The sequence below is a fragment of the Peromyscus californicus genome, unplaced genomic scaffold (assembly GCF_007827085.1).
Source record: "Peromyscus californicus insignis strain IS unplaced genomic scaffold, ASM782708v3 Scaffold_21__1_contigs__length_65335640, whole genome shotgun sequence".
NCBI lineage: Eukaryota > Metazoa > Chordata > Mammalia > Rodentia > Cricetidae > Peromyscus > Peromyscus californicus.
In genome coordinates, this window is record NW_026294514.1 from 8017036 (window position 1) to 8037351 (window position 20316).

Sequence of the window (20316 nt, forward strand, 5' to 3'; positions counted from 1 at the left end):
ACTAGACTCTATCGCTTTGCACAAAACTAACTCCACATGGATCAAAACCTTCATGTGAACCTGAAACACCAGAACAGATAGAGGAAAACATGGCTGCACCCTACATGACAAAGGTATAGGGAAGGACTTCCTGAACAGGCCTCTATTTGCCAAAGAATTAAGGCCAACCATTGACAAGTGGGGCTTCATAAAACTAAAAAGCTTCTGTACAGCTAAAACAACAATCAACTAGGTAAAAAGGAAACCTACAGAATGGGAGAGACTCTTTGGCTATACATCTAATGGAGGGTTGATATTCAGAATATACAAAGAACACACACATAATACACACACACACACACACACACACACACACACACACACACACACACACACACACACACAACACACCAAGAGGAAAAACAAAAACAAAAACAAATGATCCATTTGGAATATAGGCCTGGGACCTGAACAGAGAGTTCTCAAATGAAGAAAAAAAATGGCCAAGAAGTATCTCAGAAAATGTTCATAGTCCCTAGCAATTAGGGAAACGAAAGTCAAAATGTCTTTGAGACTTCAACTTACCCCACTCAGAATGGCAAATACCAACAAAACAGCTGACAAAAATGATGGAGAGATTGGGGTAAAAGAGAACTCTCACTTGCTGTTGGTGGGATCGCAAACTCATACAGACACCATGGAAACCTTTGTGGAGAATTCTCAGAAAGCTAAAAATAAACCTTCCATATGGCCCAGCTGTACCCCCCTTCGTCCTATGCCCAAAGGACTGCCCACTCCACAGATACTTGCTCAGTTATCATCATTGGATATGCTCTAGTCACAATTGCTAGGAAATGGAAACAACATAAACATCCTTCAGCAGATGGTTAGATAATGAAAACGTGGTGCATAGGATTCATTAAACACTATTTAGGTGCAAAGGAAAACGAAACCATGAGCTTTTCAGGTAAGTGGATGAAATAGGGAAAAGATCACACTGAGTGACGTTACCCAGACCTAGAAAGACAAACATCTCATGTTCTCACTCACCTGAGGCTCCTATCTCCAAATGTGAATACATGTCCTGGAGTAACTACAGAAAGCAGACCAAAGGGATCATTGCCAGGGATGGGGTGGGGAGTGAGAGGACTAGCAGGCTACAAGGGATCTGATTACAGAAATGGGAAAAGGGAGGGCCTCTAATTAGGGAGGAGGAGAGAGAGAAATGCAAAAGGAGGGAAGAGAGTAAAACAATAGGAGGTCTGAAAAAGTCATAAGGAATCATTAACTATCGACTTAAAAATAAGTTTATAATACACATGTCTGTGTATAAGTACACATATATAGTTAAATGGAATTTTCACTACCTCCAAGAGCCAAAGACCATCTAACAAAAGCCCCAACGGTGAACATTACAAGACTTCTTTTGAGTCGTTGGCCAGTGAGGTAGTCTGAATGTAACTGGCCCCCATAAGCTCATAGGCAGTGACACTTTAGGAGGTGTGGCCTTGTTGGAGGAAGTGTGTCACTGTGGAGGTGGGCTTTGAGGTCTCCTTTGCCCAAGCTTCACTCAGCGTGACACTCAGACCACTTCCCGCTGCCTGTGGGTCAAGAGGTAGGACTCTCAGCTCCTTCTCCAGCACCATGTCTGCCTGCACACTACCATGTCCCACCACAATAATGGACTAAACCTCTGAAAATGTAAGCAGTCCCAATGAAATGTTTACCTTTATAAGGGTTACAGTGGTCATGGTATCTCTTCACAGCAATAGAAACCCTACCTAAGGCAGTCAGGGTTGTCCAAAAGGCTCCCAGAATATTACAGACCGTTGCTATTTCCCTTGGTAGCCCCTTCCCCAGAGGTGGAAGGTGAGTCCCTATTGTGGAAGATCCCCTGCACTTCAGACACACGGCCCAGAGGTTTTCTGAGCTGGAACTAACTGAAAGCCTCCTCTCTGAGGGCTAGCTTTCAGGGTATCAGAAGGCACCATGTAAGCTTCCAAATGAGAGAAGCAACCAATAGTCCAACCCAGCTACACTGTGTATGAATCACATCAATAACCAGCATGGCATGATAATTGTAAGGTGCAACAGTGGACATGCATACCTTGGCTGTAACCAACAGCTCTCCAGTTGGACGTAAGACCCACTTAACAAGAGGGAAACCACACCTCTACTGAAAACCTAGACAACTACCCAGGACGACTGAAGTCACGGATAATAGAGGTGAAACTACAACCACCGAATCACTAATCCAGCATAATGCCCAACTACATTCTAAATATTTGCCCTTACACCCACAGATGTCCTCACCCATCGCCAAGGAGACTTCTCTGTGCAACAGACAGAAACTATTACAGAAAACCACAACCAACTGAAACGGCAAAGCGGTAGAGCCCAGTCCCAACAGATACATCTACAAAACAACTCCCATGCCTAAGGCTCAGGGAACGTGACAGAAGAGGGACCAAAAGGTGGGAAGAGCCAGAGGATCAGGGAGTTTGAGAATGTGTCTCCTGGTAACACCAGAAGCTACACCCACAAAGTCTCACCAACATGGCTACCCAAATGTGAGCTGAACAAGGACAACGATGGACACAGGGAAGCCCACCAGGCCTCAGCCCTACAGAAAGAACCACAAGCAACTAAAGAATGCTGGGAATGGGAGAAAAAGCCTCTCCGAGGAGGAGCACACCCATTGGTTACCCAATACCAAATGGTCAGCCCTGAAAATATACACACAAGTAACATTAAACAGACTGAACAGGTTATATAGGAAACAGTAGCATACGGCTATCAGTTAATGCCTCCTACCCCTTTCCACAAGGGATGCCAGTGCTTGCCTATTCTCCCCCTGAAGTAGGGGAAAAGAGCACCTTCCACCCCTGGAGAGAAATGGCTACGTCTGCTTAAAGCCTGGTCTCCGTCCACATCCACTCGGTTTGAGGACCCAGGTAAATCAAATCACCCATCCCTCACTTTCAAATACAGCAGCCGCCCTGCAACTCCAGAAATAAATCACATTGACTGCTACAGACCTGGCACCCATACCTTTTAAGACCATTTACTGTGGAAGATCTCCTAAGATTAACAGCGTGTGCAAGAATACCAAATATCTCAGTCTACTTACTTGGCATTTCAATGCACATCCTAGGCTGTGTCAGCCCCATCCCTTGAGAGGTTTGAGATGATTGCTTCTTGCTACTCTGTCCTGCCAAGCGATCTGAATGAAAATTCTAGAAGTTAAAAGTCAACTATCTGAAAATTTAAAATCCACCAAGCAGGACTGACAACAGAATACAGGAAAAAGATAATCAACTTGAGGATAGATAAATAGAGCCTGTGTGGTGGCCCACTTGATAACCTCAGCACTCAAGGGGTGAGGGCAAGAGGGGCAGGAATTCAAAGTCATCCTCAGCTCTGCAGCAATTCCAAGCTACCCTGGGACACACAAGACCCTGTTCCCAATGTGTGTGTGTGTGTGTGTGTGTGTGTGTGTGTGTGTGTGAAGGAGGAAGATGGATAAGAATAAATTATGAAATGTGACTATCATGGAGGAAATAAATCAATGAAAAATGGATCAAAACCACAAGTACCTTGTAGAACAATGTGAACTAATATAATACAGGTCTCAGGAAAAAGTAAGACTAGTCAGAAAAACACATTTTAAGAAAAAAAATGGCAAAGAGGTTTCCCAGATTCATCAAAAGCATTAACATAAACTTCATATATTCCAACCATGATAGCTAAAATGAAAATCGCACCTGGATATGTCGTAGTCACACTGATGGAAACCAAAATAAAGAGCAAATATAAAGTGACCAGGGCTGGGGGCGGGGAGTGTACTGCACACGGCCGCTCCAAAGCAGGGCGGATTTATGTGAGGAAGACAGAAAAGCTCTTGAAGAAGAGTTAAGTCCTCAAGGGATTCACTCCCCATTTCTGCTTTCCTAGCTCGAGTCATGGGTTAATTCCAGACGTGTAACTCTGACACACACTCCTTCCTCTAAATGGTAAAACATAAGAACACTGAACTTTATGGTTTTGGTCACCTGGCTTTGATTCATTAGTTCTTCCTGTTTAGACAGGAAAACATAACAGTTTGAGCAGTGTAACAAAAAGAAAGAGTGAGAAAATATTAAGTAATGCAAGTTAATACTGGCACGATTCTAGCATCTTACACACAGTTAGACCCAAATATAAAAATTAATCTTACACGAGAAAGTAAACATTATTTTTCCAAAGAAATATATAAACTATTTTAAACCACCATATTCTATTTTGAAATGTCATAGGAAGACTTTTTTTTGTTATAAAATCTAAAAGAAAAAAAATTTTATAAGACAAGTAAACACCGAAGTTTTATGGAGCCCAAAGGAAGACCGACATTCCACAAAATCTACAAGCTCTTTTATGGTCATAACAATATGAACAAGAACTTTAAATTGTATGCCTTCCTCACTTTGACTATATAGTCAAATACACCAAGGAAAATATGCAACTTAAGACTTTTGCCGTCATCCCTTTGGTTATCATAAGAGGGGGGAAATGAAAGCAACTAACTCATTGAAATTTTTGCTATTTTAGATCTTTTTTTTCTATGCATCATGATTAATCAGTCCCCAAAGAATGCAAGTTTCAGTGGGTTTAACATCCCAACAAAACTTTAGCAAGGATGTAGGCTCGCCTTAAACCAGGTTTCTCAAAGTGGCACTACTGATTTCGGGGACCAGACGACTCTTAGGACGGATGGAGCGCTCCTGTACATGCAGTGCTGTGGAGCACCCTCTTAGCCTCATCCCTCTCCAGAGAGGAAATCAAAATGCAGCAGTCAAAACTGTGTCCACACACTTCCCAGTGTCCTCCAGGGGGCAAGGTCGGCCCTGCCTAGGAAGCCCTAGCTGTATGGGCCATCAACATGTTACTTCTCCGTGTTTACTCATTAAACAACAATCAAAGGGATGCCTGATTAGTAACTGACATTGAAAGTAACATCAGATGTCAACTGTAAAGTAATTTTCTTCATTCAGAGACAAAAGCTTCCAACTTTGAGTAATGTGAGATTTTTATTATTGTGTTAGATTTAAAATTTATTTATGCTTAATTGGTAGGTTTCGTTTTTTTTTTATTCAAATAATACCTACCTTTATTTTCTGCGATGTTTCACACTCATCACTCACTCACCTGTGAATAACAGATCTGGATATGGCTGAACAAAGCTGGGACTATTTTATCCCAACAAGTAGATACACTTCCCAGTCATAAAAAGATAGCCAGACTCCAGACAGTTCTCATAGAAAGTCAACCTTTAGAGAGCACACTGTTTTCACATCCACTGAACAGTGTTCACAGCTGTTAATAACCTCCCTCCTTTTCCCGAGACCTGAGTGTGTCTCAAGGGCAGGGAGAAACTGTAAAGAGAATGCTGCGGTGCTTGCCGAGTCTGACATTTAAATTGGTAAGAAATAGAACCACAGGATGCCTATCAGTAAAGACACAGTTGCTTTTCCTCTCAAGTCAGAAAGCAAGCTCCCAGAATCTGCTTTGTCTATTTGTGTCTGAAGAACTTTTTACTCTTTTTATGCCAGGAGAAAACACAGAGCGTCTCGACTTCAGAGTGAAAATCTGGCGTCGAGCCGCGCGCAAGTCTTCGCTTTGACTCACCTATGTGATAGAGTCCTATCCAGTCGCTGGGGTCTACCTCTTCCTTAATGTCCCAGAAGATAATGAGGTTCTGGGCTTGCCCCAGCGTGTATTCGTACATGCTGGCAGTCAGGCTGGAGCGGCTCTCGGACGTCACCAGGTCCGTGTCGCTGTTGGCTCGCTGCAGGGCCATGTTCTCCGGCATGGAGCTCTGGGCTGCGAGGCTCTGGAGGTTCTCGGGGCTCAGTGTGTACCGTATCTGTGGATTTCGACGTCGCACGAAAAGCAAATGCTCCCGGGCGGAGCTAGCCATCCTGTCTGCCTCTCTGAGGTTGGTTTCCTACGATGCTGCAAGAGACAGACAAGCATAAAATATTAGTGCCACAAGGTGAGAAATTAGGATTAATCATCCCAGACATGAAGCCTGAAGGAGTTTATCAACGCCCCAGCATGTAATAATCGGCTGTCGAAATGGACGATGCCATCCTACTGTCCCCAGATGATATTAGAAATAACTCCTACAGACAGAGGTTGCATGGTGGCCAGGCCGTCACAGACCTGTGGCCCCCGGCTTCTTTTGGCATAGCTTCTCCAAGAAATTGAGGAAGAAGGATTTTTCTAGCATCCCTTTTAGGTCTATGCATCCACACATATCCCAGCATCCTCTTTCCCTTTTTTTATCCCACACGTGTTATTTATCTCCCTCTAAAACTAAATGTCCAACCAGCGAGATACACGCTAAATACGGTGGATGTATGCTACTGATGTAACGTTCACTGCTTCAGCTTCCCTGCCACGAGGAATGGAGTTCCCTGAAGTCATTTCCAGGAGCTTGATCAAATGTCACCTCTGCGCTTAAACACACAGAGGAGGGGGCGTTATATGAAGAATGGCAACACCCTGGAAGTCCCTCTTCATGTTTCTCTACGATCTGACTTGCCCTATGACTACTTCTCTGGTCACTGTCTAGTAAGTTTCACCAAGCAGTGATTTTCATGCTTTGTCACTATTTAATTCCCAGGGCCCACAATGGCGTCAGGAGGACAGCAGGTGGGACCCATTGTTACCTGAACAGGTGAGGAATGGACAGCATCTTTATCCTAGAGACCCTGTGACATGACTTATATCTCCAGTCTCTCTTCTGAGCCTGCTTCTTGTCACCTTGGTACAAGCCTTTCCTACCGCCCAGATCATGATGAGTGACTTCCTTCAGCTCCCATCTGGTCTCCAACAAGGAACGGACTTCCCTGTTGGGCCTTGCCTCCAGCCTCAGTTGTTCCCTGGGAGTCTCCTCTGCTTATGAGCCCCTGATAAGGTATCTGTCCTTTAGCCCAGTGCCCGTGAGGTTCTGTCTCCTAGTACTTACCCACCCTGCCCACGGGTTCACTTTACATCACCCAGATCCTACTGGGTTTATAAAGAGTCAATCTGCTCTTGTACACCCCTTTCCAAACAATAATCCACTTGTACGTTTTAACACTGATTCTGTACCACCAGTCTTTATTGGAATCTTTAATATATTTCATTTAAAGCTAACCTATTGACTCCTAAAAAGTTAGCATGAGATTCTACTTAAAAGCAAACCAGCTACCCTCCAGTGCCGTACTGTACCACAGCTACCAACTTTGGACACTGAGTCTGGGGGCAGAGAGACGAGGAGAAAGGGCCCCCGAACTTCTCCCCTTTCCTGGTCCATTTCATGCTTTGGGGGAAATTCCTGTTCTGATTTGCTTTCTACTGTGATGACAAACACCACGACAGAAAGCAACCCGGGAAGGGAAGGGTTGGTTTCAGCTTGCACGTTTCAGTCTGTCCTCCAAGGGAAGCCGGGATGTGGAGGCAGAAACTGAACGAATCAGGGACCAGGGAGAAATGCTGGCTTCTAGCTTGCCCCCTGGCTCATGTCGAACTACGTTTTCTATGTAGCCCATGCCCCCTGGCTAGGGCTGCTGCCGCCCACAGTGAGCTCAAGTAGCAACCAAGAAAATGCCCCACAGACACGCCCAAAGGCCAGTTTGACAGAAGCAGTTTTTCAGTTGAGGCTCCTACCCTAGCTAGTTTCATGTCAACTTGACCCTGCAAGCTAGAGTCATCTGAAAGGAGGGAATCTCAATTGAGAAAATACCTCCAAAAGATCCAGATGTAAGGCATTTTCTTAATTAGTGGTTGATGTGGGAGGGCCCAGCCCATTGTGGGTGGTGCTGCCCTTGGGCTGGTGGTCCTAGATTCTGTAAGAAAGCAGGCTGAGCAAGCCATGAGGAGCAAACCAGTAAGTAGAACCCGTTCATGGCCTCTGTATCAGTTCCTGCCTCCAGGGTCCAGCTGTTCTGAACTTGAGTTCCTGTTCTGACTTCCTCCAATGATGGACTAGGGCGTAGAAATGTAAGGGAAATCAACCCTTTCCTCCCGAATTTGCTTTTGGTCATGGTGTTCCTTCACTGCAATAAAAGCCCTAATGAAGACAGTTCTCTCTTCCCAGATGTGTCAAGTTGGCAATCCAGACTAGCCATCCCAGTGCTCACGTTTCCATTAATACAGCCATTGTACTCGCAAATACATTCAAGTAATGTCTGCCATGAAGCTGATCGCATGGTTTTAGCACTATTCCTTGAGTCAAAATAACTTGGCAGTGAGATGGCTCAGCAGATAAATAAATTAATGTAAAGTAACTTGGGTTGGTAGGCAAGAGACTGTATGTGAAAAGGACAAAAATAAAAACAGACAAGCTGGTTTCTCCAGACAAATGGCATTAAGTTCCTGTGCTTGTTCACGTGAATACTTCTGTTTTGCTTGGTTTATACAGGAACTCCGACTTTATTATATTCTCCAGGACTATTGACAGTATCTGACCTACGAAGCCTAAAACCCAGGTCAACATCTCACCACTTCTATTTCAGTGGATTTCCATAAGCCATTATTTCTTTATAAACTCTCGAGTCAAGTGCCACATCAGCTCCAGCAAGAACTATAAATAATTAACTCCTAACACATTGCAGGCAAACAGCAAATGCATGCTGTACATAATAAAACTATTTTCCTGAAAGAAATAGGCCAGAGCCTTCAAAGCTTAAAGACACAACAGACCACAACTGACAATTATTCTGCTCTAGAAACGAATGAAAAGACACAGACACACAACTGAATTGTGTGTTTTAGCATGACCTATATTTAGACAGAGAAGTGGGTTAGCATTGTGCATTAGGGAATGAGGTCCAAAGCCATATACCTGATTTTGGTCATGTCTCTACTATTCACTCCCTCTGAAATCTCTGACATTCTGTTTGCTTACTGTCATTAATCCCTATCCCCAGGACTTTGGAGAAAACTAAATTAACTATTGTAGAAAAACAAATTGAAAATAATGGCTAGCATAAACTAAGTGTTCAATTAAGTTTAGCCACTAATGTGATCACATTACTGCATTCTAGTTTAATTTCACCAAACAGAACTGGTTTGCACATTCCCATGATTCTCCATGCTCTTATCCCCAACCCCTGTCTATTACTTACTGGGAGAGCAGGCTGTCAATATCATACCTACCCAAATGACAGGACCAATCAGAGACAGAGCAGCCCTGCAGTACAGAGAAACTCAGCTATCAGAAAACCTGTCTAGGGCTCCTGCCCCAAGTAAGCCCTGTTCCCCAGTACTCAAGCCAGCAATAAAGGCTGAGACGACTTTTTCACCCACAGAAAATGCAAAGTGAGCACCTTCTATGAGGAAGGCGTCAAGGATGCCAAGAACAAAAGACAAGTGTCCCACCCATGGAACCACACTGTACCAAGAAAAGACATAAAATAAAAAATCAAAACCCGAACACATCATATATGATGTATCTCAGCAGAAATGTAAAAAGCTGATATGTGAATTTACCACCTTAATGGAATAGGGCCTCATGTATGAAGCATGTGTTACTATGTGCCTAGGATCAGGCCAGAGAGAAGGCTAAACAATAAAAACCTAAGGGTTTTTTTCCCCCCAGATCATCTCCTTTCCTCCAGCATATGGTATGGCTCTCACCTTCTAGGAGCTTGAGTTTTTTTGAGAAGACCAAAAGCTCATATATGAAAGAATTCAGTATGCTACCAATATCACTTCACACACACACAATCTGTCCCAACAAACGAGTAAAAAAGACAACGAACGCTGTGAAGCATCAGCACGGTGGCCACCTCGGATTTGTCACATTTTGTATGTTTTCCAAAGCACCATTATAACCGCAGTCCAAAGGGAGACCCCAAAATACTGTGAATTCAGCTTGACAGCATCATCATCTTCATCTTTTTCGAGATAAGAAAATCGACCCAGAAGGCAAAGAAAGAGACAGAAAATATCTGACGTGGACCTTAGACAAAAAGTATGAAGAACATTCTGGTTGGAGGCATAGAGACGGAGGAGCTACCAAGGAAGAGGACCAGGGAAGGAAGGAAAAACAGGCTCCACAGATCATGAAGCTGATGAGAAAGCTACAAAGGAATTCAAGTGGAAGTCTCTGGAGTGGGCGGGGCAGGCTGGTGCTCTCAGCTGACACTGTGAACCCAAGCTTGGCACAGAGCACACTGATGTTCCTGGAGACTCACTCACAGGCCCAGACACAAATAAAAGACGGGACACTAGAGGTCCAAGAGGGGTGACTCCCAGAAGACAAACAAATGTCACGGCTAAGGTAAAAGAACCTAGGAACCTTGGAGTGTGGTGGCCTTGGGGACAACACTTTTAATAGGCTAGTAAACGTATTTTCTAAGAGCCAGATTGCTGAGGTTTGAGGAAGGAGGCTAGGATGATAAATGGGGTAACAGGTCCTTCCCCTAAAAGAGCAATGCACAGTAAAGAGAGGGCATGGAGAGAGGAGTGTGGATGACTACAGGGCCGGGCTAGTCTGCTTGTGACTTGGGATGACAGGGAGTTTTACGTGTTTATAGTATTGGCACAGTAACAAAAAACTCAGGATGTATTAGTTGCCTGAATAGAAACTGAAAGTACGTAATGAAGAGAATATGTAGGAAAGAGGAGACAAACAATGAGCAAGATAACTAAATAAAAACAAAAAACAGGTTAGAGCACACAAGAGAGGTGAAGGAGTATAAATCAGCATTGTCTAACAGAAATATAATGCAATCCACATGTGTAATTTTATATTTTCTAGAAACTACATTAAAAACATAAAACAAGAAGAAATGTTAACAATCTATTTTAACTCAATATATACAGTCTGTTATTTCAGCATTAATATAAACCATTACGAGTGAGACATTCTCTCCTTTTTTCACGCCTGAGGTTTTTGTCTTACTGAAAACACAGGATGAATTAACTACATCCTGAGCACTCAATGGGTGCATGTGGGTTAGGGGCTCCTGAGGGGCCCACACAGAGCAGATCTAAATGAAGGTGCTTGTATTGCGCCACACAGCTCTCCTCCTTCCCGCTTATGGCCAGTAGTCTCCACACAGTGAGAGGAAAGCATTGCTGAGCTAGATGACATAACCCGGGAGTAGGCATGGATTCCTTAATCTGCCCACAGTCCTTTTTGGTCCATCTTGGCGTGAAGACATCTTTTCAGTCAGATCTCTAATTGGGGATCATACTCTCCTGTTGGATGAGGACTTCAAGTCTGTGGAGAAGGTTTTCCCAGAGGAGACTAGAACCCAGGGATGCTGGCAAGTCTCAGAGGTTCCTATGCTGTCCTCTAGCTCCTACTTCAAAGCTTGCGGTCTTCAAATAAAGAATGCCCACTGGTGCTTGTGACAGAGAAGCCAACGAAGCAGTGAAATGATGGTGATTATCTGTGCATTTCTTAAACAGAAACTCATAGAGCACTTACTCCTTCTAAGTGGCTTACCAATATGTCACCTATAAATAACCCAGTTAGATATAAAACATATAGAGAACACAGGTTAACTGTAAGTAACACACTCATAAACCAATGGCAGTATAAACTTCACGCTGCTTCAATATATTCATTTATTACATGGAGTCAAGGGCTGTAGAAGTTAAATGGATTGGAAGTGTGCGAGTATATCCCACGGAAGCAGCTAGTGCCGGAGCTTTATTCAGCCACAGAGAATGAGATGTCATCAGAGAGAAAGTGAATAGAGGTGGAGATCATCCTATTGAGGTAAACAAACCAGAAAGATAAATATCACATCGTTTCTTTCCTGTGTGGAATATTCTACATATTTAGAAAAACTCATGAAGGTGGGAGTGGGACTATTTACGAAGAGGAGGAGAAGGTAGAGAGAGGGAAATAGGATCAAAGTGTATTATATGCATGTATGGAAACGTCATAAAGAAACCCATTTTTTGTTGCTCCTATTAGAGATGGTGGCCATTTTGCTTTTAGTTTGGTTTGGTTTGGTTTTTTTGAAACAGGATCTCATGTAGATCAGGTTACAATGGAGCTCAAAAAGTAGGTGTGCCTGGGTTCAAACTCCTAATTCTTCTGCTTCTGTCTCCTGAGTTCTAGGATTACAATTGTGTGCCACATGTCCAGCATTCCAGCTAGTCAGTTTTTACAGTTAGGATACACTAATCAGAAAATCTAAGGTAGCTGGTGGTACCAGCCTGTAATTCCAACCACCTAGGAGTCTGAGACAGGAAGATTGTGAATTCAAGACCAGGCTAACTCCTTATACCCACAGACAAGTGTAGTTTTCACCTCTCTCCTCAAGGAAACATCTCTTTGCAACAGATGGAGACCAGGTTGTGGAGCCTTGTCCCAAATGTTCCATCTATAATACATCTCCTGCTCCTCTGGCTTGGAAATCATTGAGGAAGAGAGGGTAGGAAGACTGTAAGAGGCACAGCAACCAGGAAGGAGAGAAGTGATGTAATCATATTATAATGTCAAAAAGTTACATACAAAAAAGATCAGCCTACACTACACAGTAAGACCTTGTCTCAAAAACAAAAATCATGTATCTTTTGATTCCTACAAGTTCTGCCTAGTTCAGGATGGCCTCTGCTAGCAGAAGACAGTAGACCTTCCCTGCCTCCTCCTCTTCCCCATGTCTCCTGGCCTCCAGCATGCCAAAAACAGTCATGAGCTTCCACGGGCCTAGAGTCACACTTGGGAAGAATGGGCTGTAGTAACATGGAAAGCAAACATAAATCAGGATTTTTTTTTTGTTTTGCTTTTTGAGACAGGGTTTCCCTGTGTAGCTTTGCACCTTTCCTGGAACTCACTTGGTAGCCCAGGCTGGCCTTGAACTCATGGAGATCCGCCTGGCTCTGCCTCCCAAGCGCTGGGAATAAAGGCGTGCGCCACCACGGCCCGGCTTGGGTTTGTTTGTTTTTTTAAGAACACAAAGGATCTGCAATCTAAGTGACAACAGAATCCCAGAAACATTGATAAGACTGAAGAAAACAGCAGCCTTTCGGGTGCATTTACAAGAGATACACACAAGTACGTTCCAAGCATTCTGACAACTGGGCCACGACTGCCAGAAATTATAGAAGGAGGGATAAAAACAAGACCAACATGAAACTTCCTGCCTAATAACCACCTGAGTATTAATTAAAATAGACTGTGCCAATGTGTCCTGCAGAGCTCAGCGGGGCTTTAAAATCTCCCTTATGATGCTTTACTCTCACAGCTTACAGCAGTTTTAAAAGAAATAACACAGGAGTGTTTGCATGACCACGAGGAACCGTTTACAAAACCGCTTGAAAACTTATTTCTCCTATACAGAAAATGGAATGTATTTTTTAGAGTTCATTTTCTGTAAAATAAATAAATAACATGAGGGTACATGCAGAAATACTTTGTAGCCAGGTGTGGTGGCCCACGCCTTTAAACCCAGCAATGGAGAGGCAGAGGCAGCCGGAACTCTGTGAGTTCAAGGCCAGCCTGGTCTACAAATTGAGTTCTAGAACAGCTAGGGCTGTTATACAGAGAAACCCTGTCTGGAAAAACCAGCCCCCACCCCCACTCCACCCTTAAAAGAAGGCAAAAACAGAAAACCTTGTAAAGTTACATAAAAATGGGGGAAATAAATCCCAAACATTTTCAATTTTCAAGTTGCAATTCTAATTCACGGAAATTTTATTCAATGCAGTGCTTATGCAGAAGACCCTCAGTGCCACCAAAGCACAGGAAACAGCAGAGTTCGCTCTTCCACCGAAACCGAACAATTCTTGATTATTTCTCTGTCTCATAGCTATGTCTTCTGTAAGAATTCAAGTCTTCTTCCAAAAGTTATAGTTGTGAAATACTTTAGAAGAGGCAGCAAGAGAGTCTGCATACTGCCTCTCATCTTACACTAGTCCTTCAAAGTATCCAACCCCTGTACTGACTATCCTGTGGCCATACATCCCAGTTCCAACAGTCACACTCTGCCACGATCCATCACACGAGCGATATATATCAAAAGACAAACAATGAGGTTCAATCTTTGTTCCTTACAATATTGACTTTAAAATGAACAGGATGCAAGAGAGGCACAGAGCTCATTTGTGTTGGGAAGGCAGGTTTATCTGCCTGGGTTTCGGAGCGGAGGGTGTGTGTGGTGGGGGGTGGTGCTCTGTGATGCAGCCCAGGCTAGCTGTAACACAGCAGTCAGAGGGAACCCACTCAAATAAAAGTCAGCTCCTGTTGCTCTCTATGCTAGATCCTCCAAGGGCTGCCCACCTCGCACAGAAAAAGGGCCAAGCACAGGCTAAGTTTCAATGGCTGAGATTAACAGCCAATGTTTATCATCGTTACATAAATTAATAAAAGATACATTAAAGCTGAAAAACAGAGACGGGACCAGAGAGATGGCTCAGTGAATAAGTCTTTCCGCTGCACAGTCATGTTAAATCCCTAAAGTCCATATAAAGAGGCAGGTATGGTCCTGCACGTACCTGTAAATGCTGTGCTGTGGGGTTAGAGACAGGAGGATGGCTGAAGCTGTCTGGAACCTGTCTAGCTCTAGGTTCAGTGAGAGACCATGTCTCAAGAAACTAAAGGGGCAAAGGGGCAGAACAGGGCATTTGAAATCAGCCTCTGTCTTCACACAGCTGCACACACACATGCAACTATACCATATACACACATATATACACATACACATACACTATAAACACACATATATTTGAAATAAGAGGACAGAATGAGATAAAGTAATAAGGAACAATCAGGTTAGGGGTTGAAAGCAAACATAAGTCACAAATGTGGAGTGCCAGGCTGCCAGATTGTCTGGATGACAGTTATCTGACTGTTGCAAAGGGCAGTGAGTGCCCTGTTTCAGCTCCAGGGACACAACAAAGGGAAAAGACACCATTCTCAATGGAGGCGAGACTTATCTTAGAAACAAAGGAGGAATCTTAGCCAGGCGTAATGGCACATGTGACCCCAATACTGTGGAGTCGGAAGCAGGAAAATGGGGAACTCTGGAGCAGACTGGGCCACATGGTGAGACTGTCTCAAAAGGAGAGGGAAGGAGGGATGGAGGGAGTAAGGGAGAATATAAGAGAAAGAGAAAGTGGGGGGAGGGGGAGGGAAGGAGGGAGGTTTCTCCATCCTACACAGAGTCACTTGGAAGAATGAAAAAATAAATGAAAAATCAATACACAGTGTGTGAGTAGTGAGAAAGCAGTTCTATTCAGTAATGTGATCCTGTTTATTGATGCCAAATTTAAATTTTAATACAAGTACTAGGATTTAAAAATCACCACTACTTTTTCCAAAAAGACCACTTAGATAACACAATTGTTTTCACATAATTTTTATTTTTAAAGTCCTTTTATCTCTGTCTTCATTGTTCAGACTCATTATCTTTGTAGGGGGCAGAAAATGAAAGCAAAATGTAGCACAAAACACTGGAGACTTTCAAAGCTAATTCTCATTCAACTGCTTTGTCCAAGCAGCCACAAGTCCATCCTGACAGTCACTCTGCAGAAAGCCAGCTGTCCCAACTGTACCCTGACTATGAAGGGACAATGAGCCAGCAATCCCAGCACTTGGGAGGCTGAGGCAGATGGGATAATATGAGTTCAAGGCCAGCCTGTGCTACAAAATGAGTGCCAGGTCAGTTAGGGATATACAGGAAGACCCTGTCTCAGAAAACCAAAAAGAAACTGAATGAACTGCTGAAACATTGGAACTCTCAAGTCAGAAAGCAACCATGAAGAACTCTGTGGATCCCAGGCAAAAACCACTAAGTAGAGGATCTGGGAAGACTAGAGCAATTTACAATTGAAGAGTAAATAATAATCAGAAGATCATGGAATTAAAAAGAAGTAGAGAAAGATAGAATCCTGTGGGATGACTTATCCCTAAAAGGCTTGAAGGCCAGCTGGCCCAAACCAGTAAAAAAGATACTTTCTGAGAGCCAACCTGGGTTCTGCCTAAGGGCCTTAGCAACAGCAGCTAAGATCTGGAGATGACATGGACCAATGAGAGGCAGCCATGTCACACCAGCAGATGTAATATTCATCAGACCTTCCCCCACGGTGGGGTAGAGGGTATATGAGACTTGCCTCTTCCTGAGTAAACTGAGCTTGTTGTTTTGACATTCTCCCAGAGTCTGTGTCGTTGACTCTGCGCCTACTTGGCCCCCTTCCCCAAAGGGAGCAACAGCACTGGACCCTGCCACAGAATCCTGGTATAGTGTCTGAATGAAAAATTCCTTTATAATTCTGATGAAAGTCAGAAATGTTGAAAGAAATTAATTCTTCAAAACCTCTAAAAATTGAACATTTTATTATTTGTTCCTTCTAACAATGAGCTTACATTTATGATTATAATCTAGATTTTGTTGTAAGATAAAATAAACAGACACACATCATTTGAACTTTCATTTGCAAGGATCAAACCCTTTTTCTCCTAGTCATTATGAAATTTGGCCCTCTGGTACAGAGTCTCTTTAAGAACTAGCTTGATTTTGTCTGCCTCCATGCTGCTCTCACCTCACTCTTCCGTTATTGCCACAAGGATTTTCTAACCCCAGATTTGATTTCCAGATGAGGATATCAAGGCAGAGGGTGACTTGGCCAAGACCAGTGCTTGAGTCATTAAAGTTTTCCAAGGTCTGCAGCTCTGTGTGGTTTCTGTAGGCCTAGGATTTGATGAGTCTATTTTCTCTAGCTGTAACAAAACACCCATGACCTGGTAATTCGTTGATAATAGTGTATTAGGCTGGTGGTTCTGGATGTGGGGAAGTCCAGGAGAACGGTGCGGGCATCTGGTGAGACCTCCTCGGCTGTATCACAGCATGGCAGAAAGCATCACCAACCGAGATAAGCGAACTTGGGTCTCTGCCTTTTAAAGCCACTAACAGCATCACTAGGACCCAATCCTACTTACCTCCCCAAAGCCTCATCTCTAAACAGAACCGGCAATGAACTTAAGTGTTAAGTTTCTAATACATAATTTGGGGGTTACACATTCAAACCAGAGCATTGCGGTGCCCAGATTAACACAAAATTCGGAAAGAAAAACACAATAAACTACTTACAATCTTTAGTCAACGCCTTAAGTCTCAAGCCCAATCTACCTACAGAAAGCCCACAAACTACTCCATCTCGACCCCATCTCCACACATCCTTGTGCTCTGCAGACACAGAAAGAGTAATTATTGATCCCTTGTTAGCCACAGATATATTCTGTTAACTTTATATGCCTGTCAGGCTATTGAGTGGCATTGACTTCTCTACCACAGGACAGCCTCCCTGGACCTGACCACTCATTGATTTCAGGCATAATTGATGGGCTTAAAGGAAGTTCTGCTGATGGCCAACCAAAGAATACCAAGAAAAGTCAATGGTTTTACCCCTTCCCTTTCAAACACCTTACTTTAAAATAATGACACATTAAATAGAAGTAAACTAGACACATGGACATTTTGTTACACCAAATTATTGAGGCCAACGCTTCTCTGAAAAGGAAAAAAGTTTTCAGAAAACCTTCTTGAGTCATTAGAGATGCCAGCCAGGAAAAGGACTTGGTTCAGGGACCGAGTTACCACAACTCTCAGCATCAGAACAAAGCAGCAGCTGGACCAGAGCTAATAGCAATTTCTTGTGATGAAGAGTTGAGAAATAAGACATACGGCGTTTATACTGGAGAGGTGGGATTGTGCAAAACAGAAAAAGCTTTGGGACAGGTGGGCAGTCCACAGGTAAACTGGACTAGTGGGGTGGATGGGTTGTTTATGTATAAACGGGGGTACCAAGGTCCTGACCCTGGGTTATGGTGGGATTAAGTAATGCTTTCAATATACAATTAGAAATGTAAAATAGTTTCTGTTGGCTTCACTCACAGCTCAACAGTGATTACCTTCCCTAATTTCTGCAGGACAGTAGTGTGGATTGAACCTGGGGCTTCCACATGCTAGGTAAGTGTGCTACCACTGAGCTAAATCTCCTGTCCCCCCCTTTTTTTTGCTTTTAATTTTGAGACAAAGTCTCACCAAGTTGCCCAGATGGATCCTGGATTTACTCTGTAGCCCAAGCAGACCATGAACTTTCCATCTTCTTGCCTCAGCTTCCTGTATAGCTGGGATTATAGGCCTACATCACCCAACCTAGATAAATACCCTTGCTCGAGGTCCTCTTTCCAGCCTCCAGTCCTTGTCCTTAGGTTTAGTAAATTTCTGGTTTTCTTTTTATCACTTTATACACAGAGAGCCTATGTGGTGGTTTGAATAGGAATGGTCCCCATAGGCTCATATATTTAAATGATTAGTTGCCAGGGGTAGAACTATTTGATAGGATTAGGAGAATTAGAAGGTGTGGCCTTGTTGGAGGAAGTGTGTCACTGGGAGTGAACTTTGAGATTTCAAAAGCCCATGCCAGACCTAGTCTCCCTCTCTCTGCCTGCAGATCAGGATGTAGCTCCCAACTGCTTCTCCAGCACCATGCCTGCCAGACCTGTCACCATGCTCCCCACCATGATGATAATGAACTCAGCCTCTGAAACTGTAAACCAGCCCCCAATTAAATGCTTTCTCTTAAGAGAGTGGCCTTGGTCATGGTGTTTCTTCACAGCAATAGAATAGTTGGTACCAGGGAGTGGTATGTATTTCTGGGATGACGGACCTGACCATGCTGTTTGTTGGAGAAATGCAGAAGACTTTAGGACTTTGGACTAGAAAAGCTACTGGACACTTTAAGCAGGAATTAAATGGGTCATCCCAGCAGGAACATGGAAGACAGCGCTGAGGGTGATTTGAACTGTTGGGGCCCAGATCAAGACGTTTCAGAGGGGGGAAATATTAGTAAGTGGGCTAGAGAATATTCTTCTGATATTTTGGTAAAGAATGCGGCTGCTTTTTGTCCTTGTCCTAAAAATTTGCCTGGGGCTAAAGAGTTGTGAATTAATGGTGCTGACAGAGAAGATTTCAAGACAACCTAGTATTGACTGTGTTCTGTGGTTATTAGTAATTACTCTTATGTAGATCTATAAAGGAAAGGAGCATGTGGGGTAAGGAGAAATACAAAAGGTATAGTCTTAGAAGGAAAGGAGTAGCAGCTAGGAAGTGTAACAGAGCTAAGTCCAGTGTTCAAGAGGATAAAATGTTTAAAGAAAAGCTTGATGCTAAATAGAATAAAGGGAGTGGTGGCCTCAGGGCAAGACTACACACAGTTAAGCTTCCAACTTGAGAAAAGAAATTAAAGGAAAGCTTAAGTAGCGAAGGAAACCATCAAAACAGAAAGCTGGTGCAAATGTAATTCAAAGAGGGGGCCAAGTTCCTGGTCCATCAAGCAGCAGAACTTGGAGCTTTGGTCACATGGCTCTGGCTTCAGAGTCAAAGATACAAAAAAGAGATTATAGAATCTTCCTCCACGGCTAAGGAAAGATGATGAGGCTATGTGTGTGTCAGGGGTGTCCCTGTATGGAGACTCAGAGAGGCCATTGTGTGAAGCTGTGAAGGTGAAGCTTTGATTGTGTTGGAGACACCAAAATACTGGAGAAGTCAGAGTTGGGAATACCAGTTAAGGAAAGACAGAGGCAGGGTACAGAACCAGCCCAAGAGAGAGAAGTGTGCTGCAATCACCAAAGCTGAAAGAAGTTGGAGATCTGAAGAGTGTGTTGACATCAGAGATGGAGATGGCAGGGTTTGAAGTCTGCCCAGCTCATTTTTGGTCTTCCTTTGGTCCAGGATTTCCTCACTCTGCTCCCTTTTTTTTCCCCTTTAGAATGGTAATGTATATTCTGTGCCACTGTATGTTGGAAGTATGTGATCTGCATTTTCATTTCGATTTTGCAGGGAATTATAGTTAAAAGAATGCCATGAATCTCAGAAGAGACTTTGAACTTTAAATCATATTGAGACTGTGATAGATGATGGGGACTTTTGAAGTTAGACTAAATGCATTTTGCACTGTAATATGGCTGTAAGACTATGGAGGTTAGGGAGTGGAATGTGGGGGTTTGAATAAGAATGGCCTCCTAGGCTCATATATTTAAATGCTTAGTCACCAGGGAGAACTGTTGATAGGTCCAGAAGGATTAGGACATGGTGGCTTTTTGGAGGAAGTGTGTCACTAGGGGTGGGCTCTGAGGTTTCAAAAGACCATGCCAGATCTAGTCTCACTTTCTCTGCCCGCAGATCAAGATGTAGCTGATGTAGCTCTCAACTACTTCTCCAGCACCATGTCTATCTACCATGCCTGCTGCCCTGCTCCCCACCATAATGATTACTGGCAGTCAGGCATACCTGGCCTGCCCCTTGGGGACCCAGCAGGATGCACTTACTAACATTCAGGCAAATA

General features: G+C 43.5%; 1 protein-coding gene across 5 annotated transcripts in view; it reads right to left on the reverse strand.

The window, feature by feature from the left end:
• The window catches only part of Hecw2 (HECT, C2 and WW domain containing E3 ubiquitin protein ligase 2), a 355297-nt gene that overhangs the window by 190219 nt on the left and 144762 nt on the right, over window positions 1-20316 (reverse strand). For all 5 annotated transcript variants that reach the window (XM_052749448.1, XM_052749450.1, XM_052749449.1 and 2 more), the window contains exon 2: window positions 5644-5970. In XM_052749448.1, the coding sequence (XP_052605408.1) occupies window positions 5644-5935 (292 nt within the window). In that variant the 5' untranslated portion in view covers window positions 5936-5970. The remainder of the gene's footprint in view (window positions 1-5643; window positions 5971-20316) is intronic.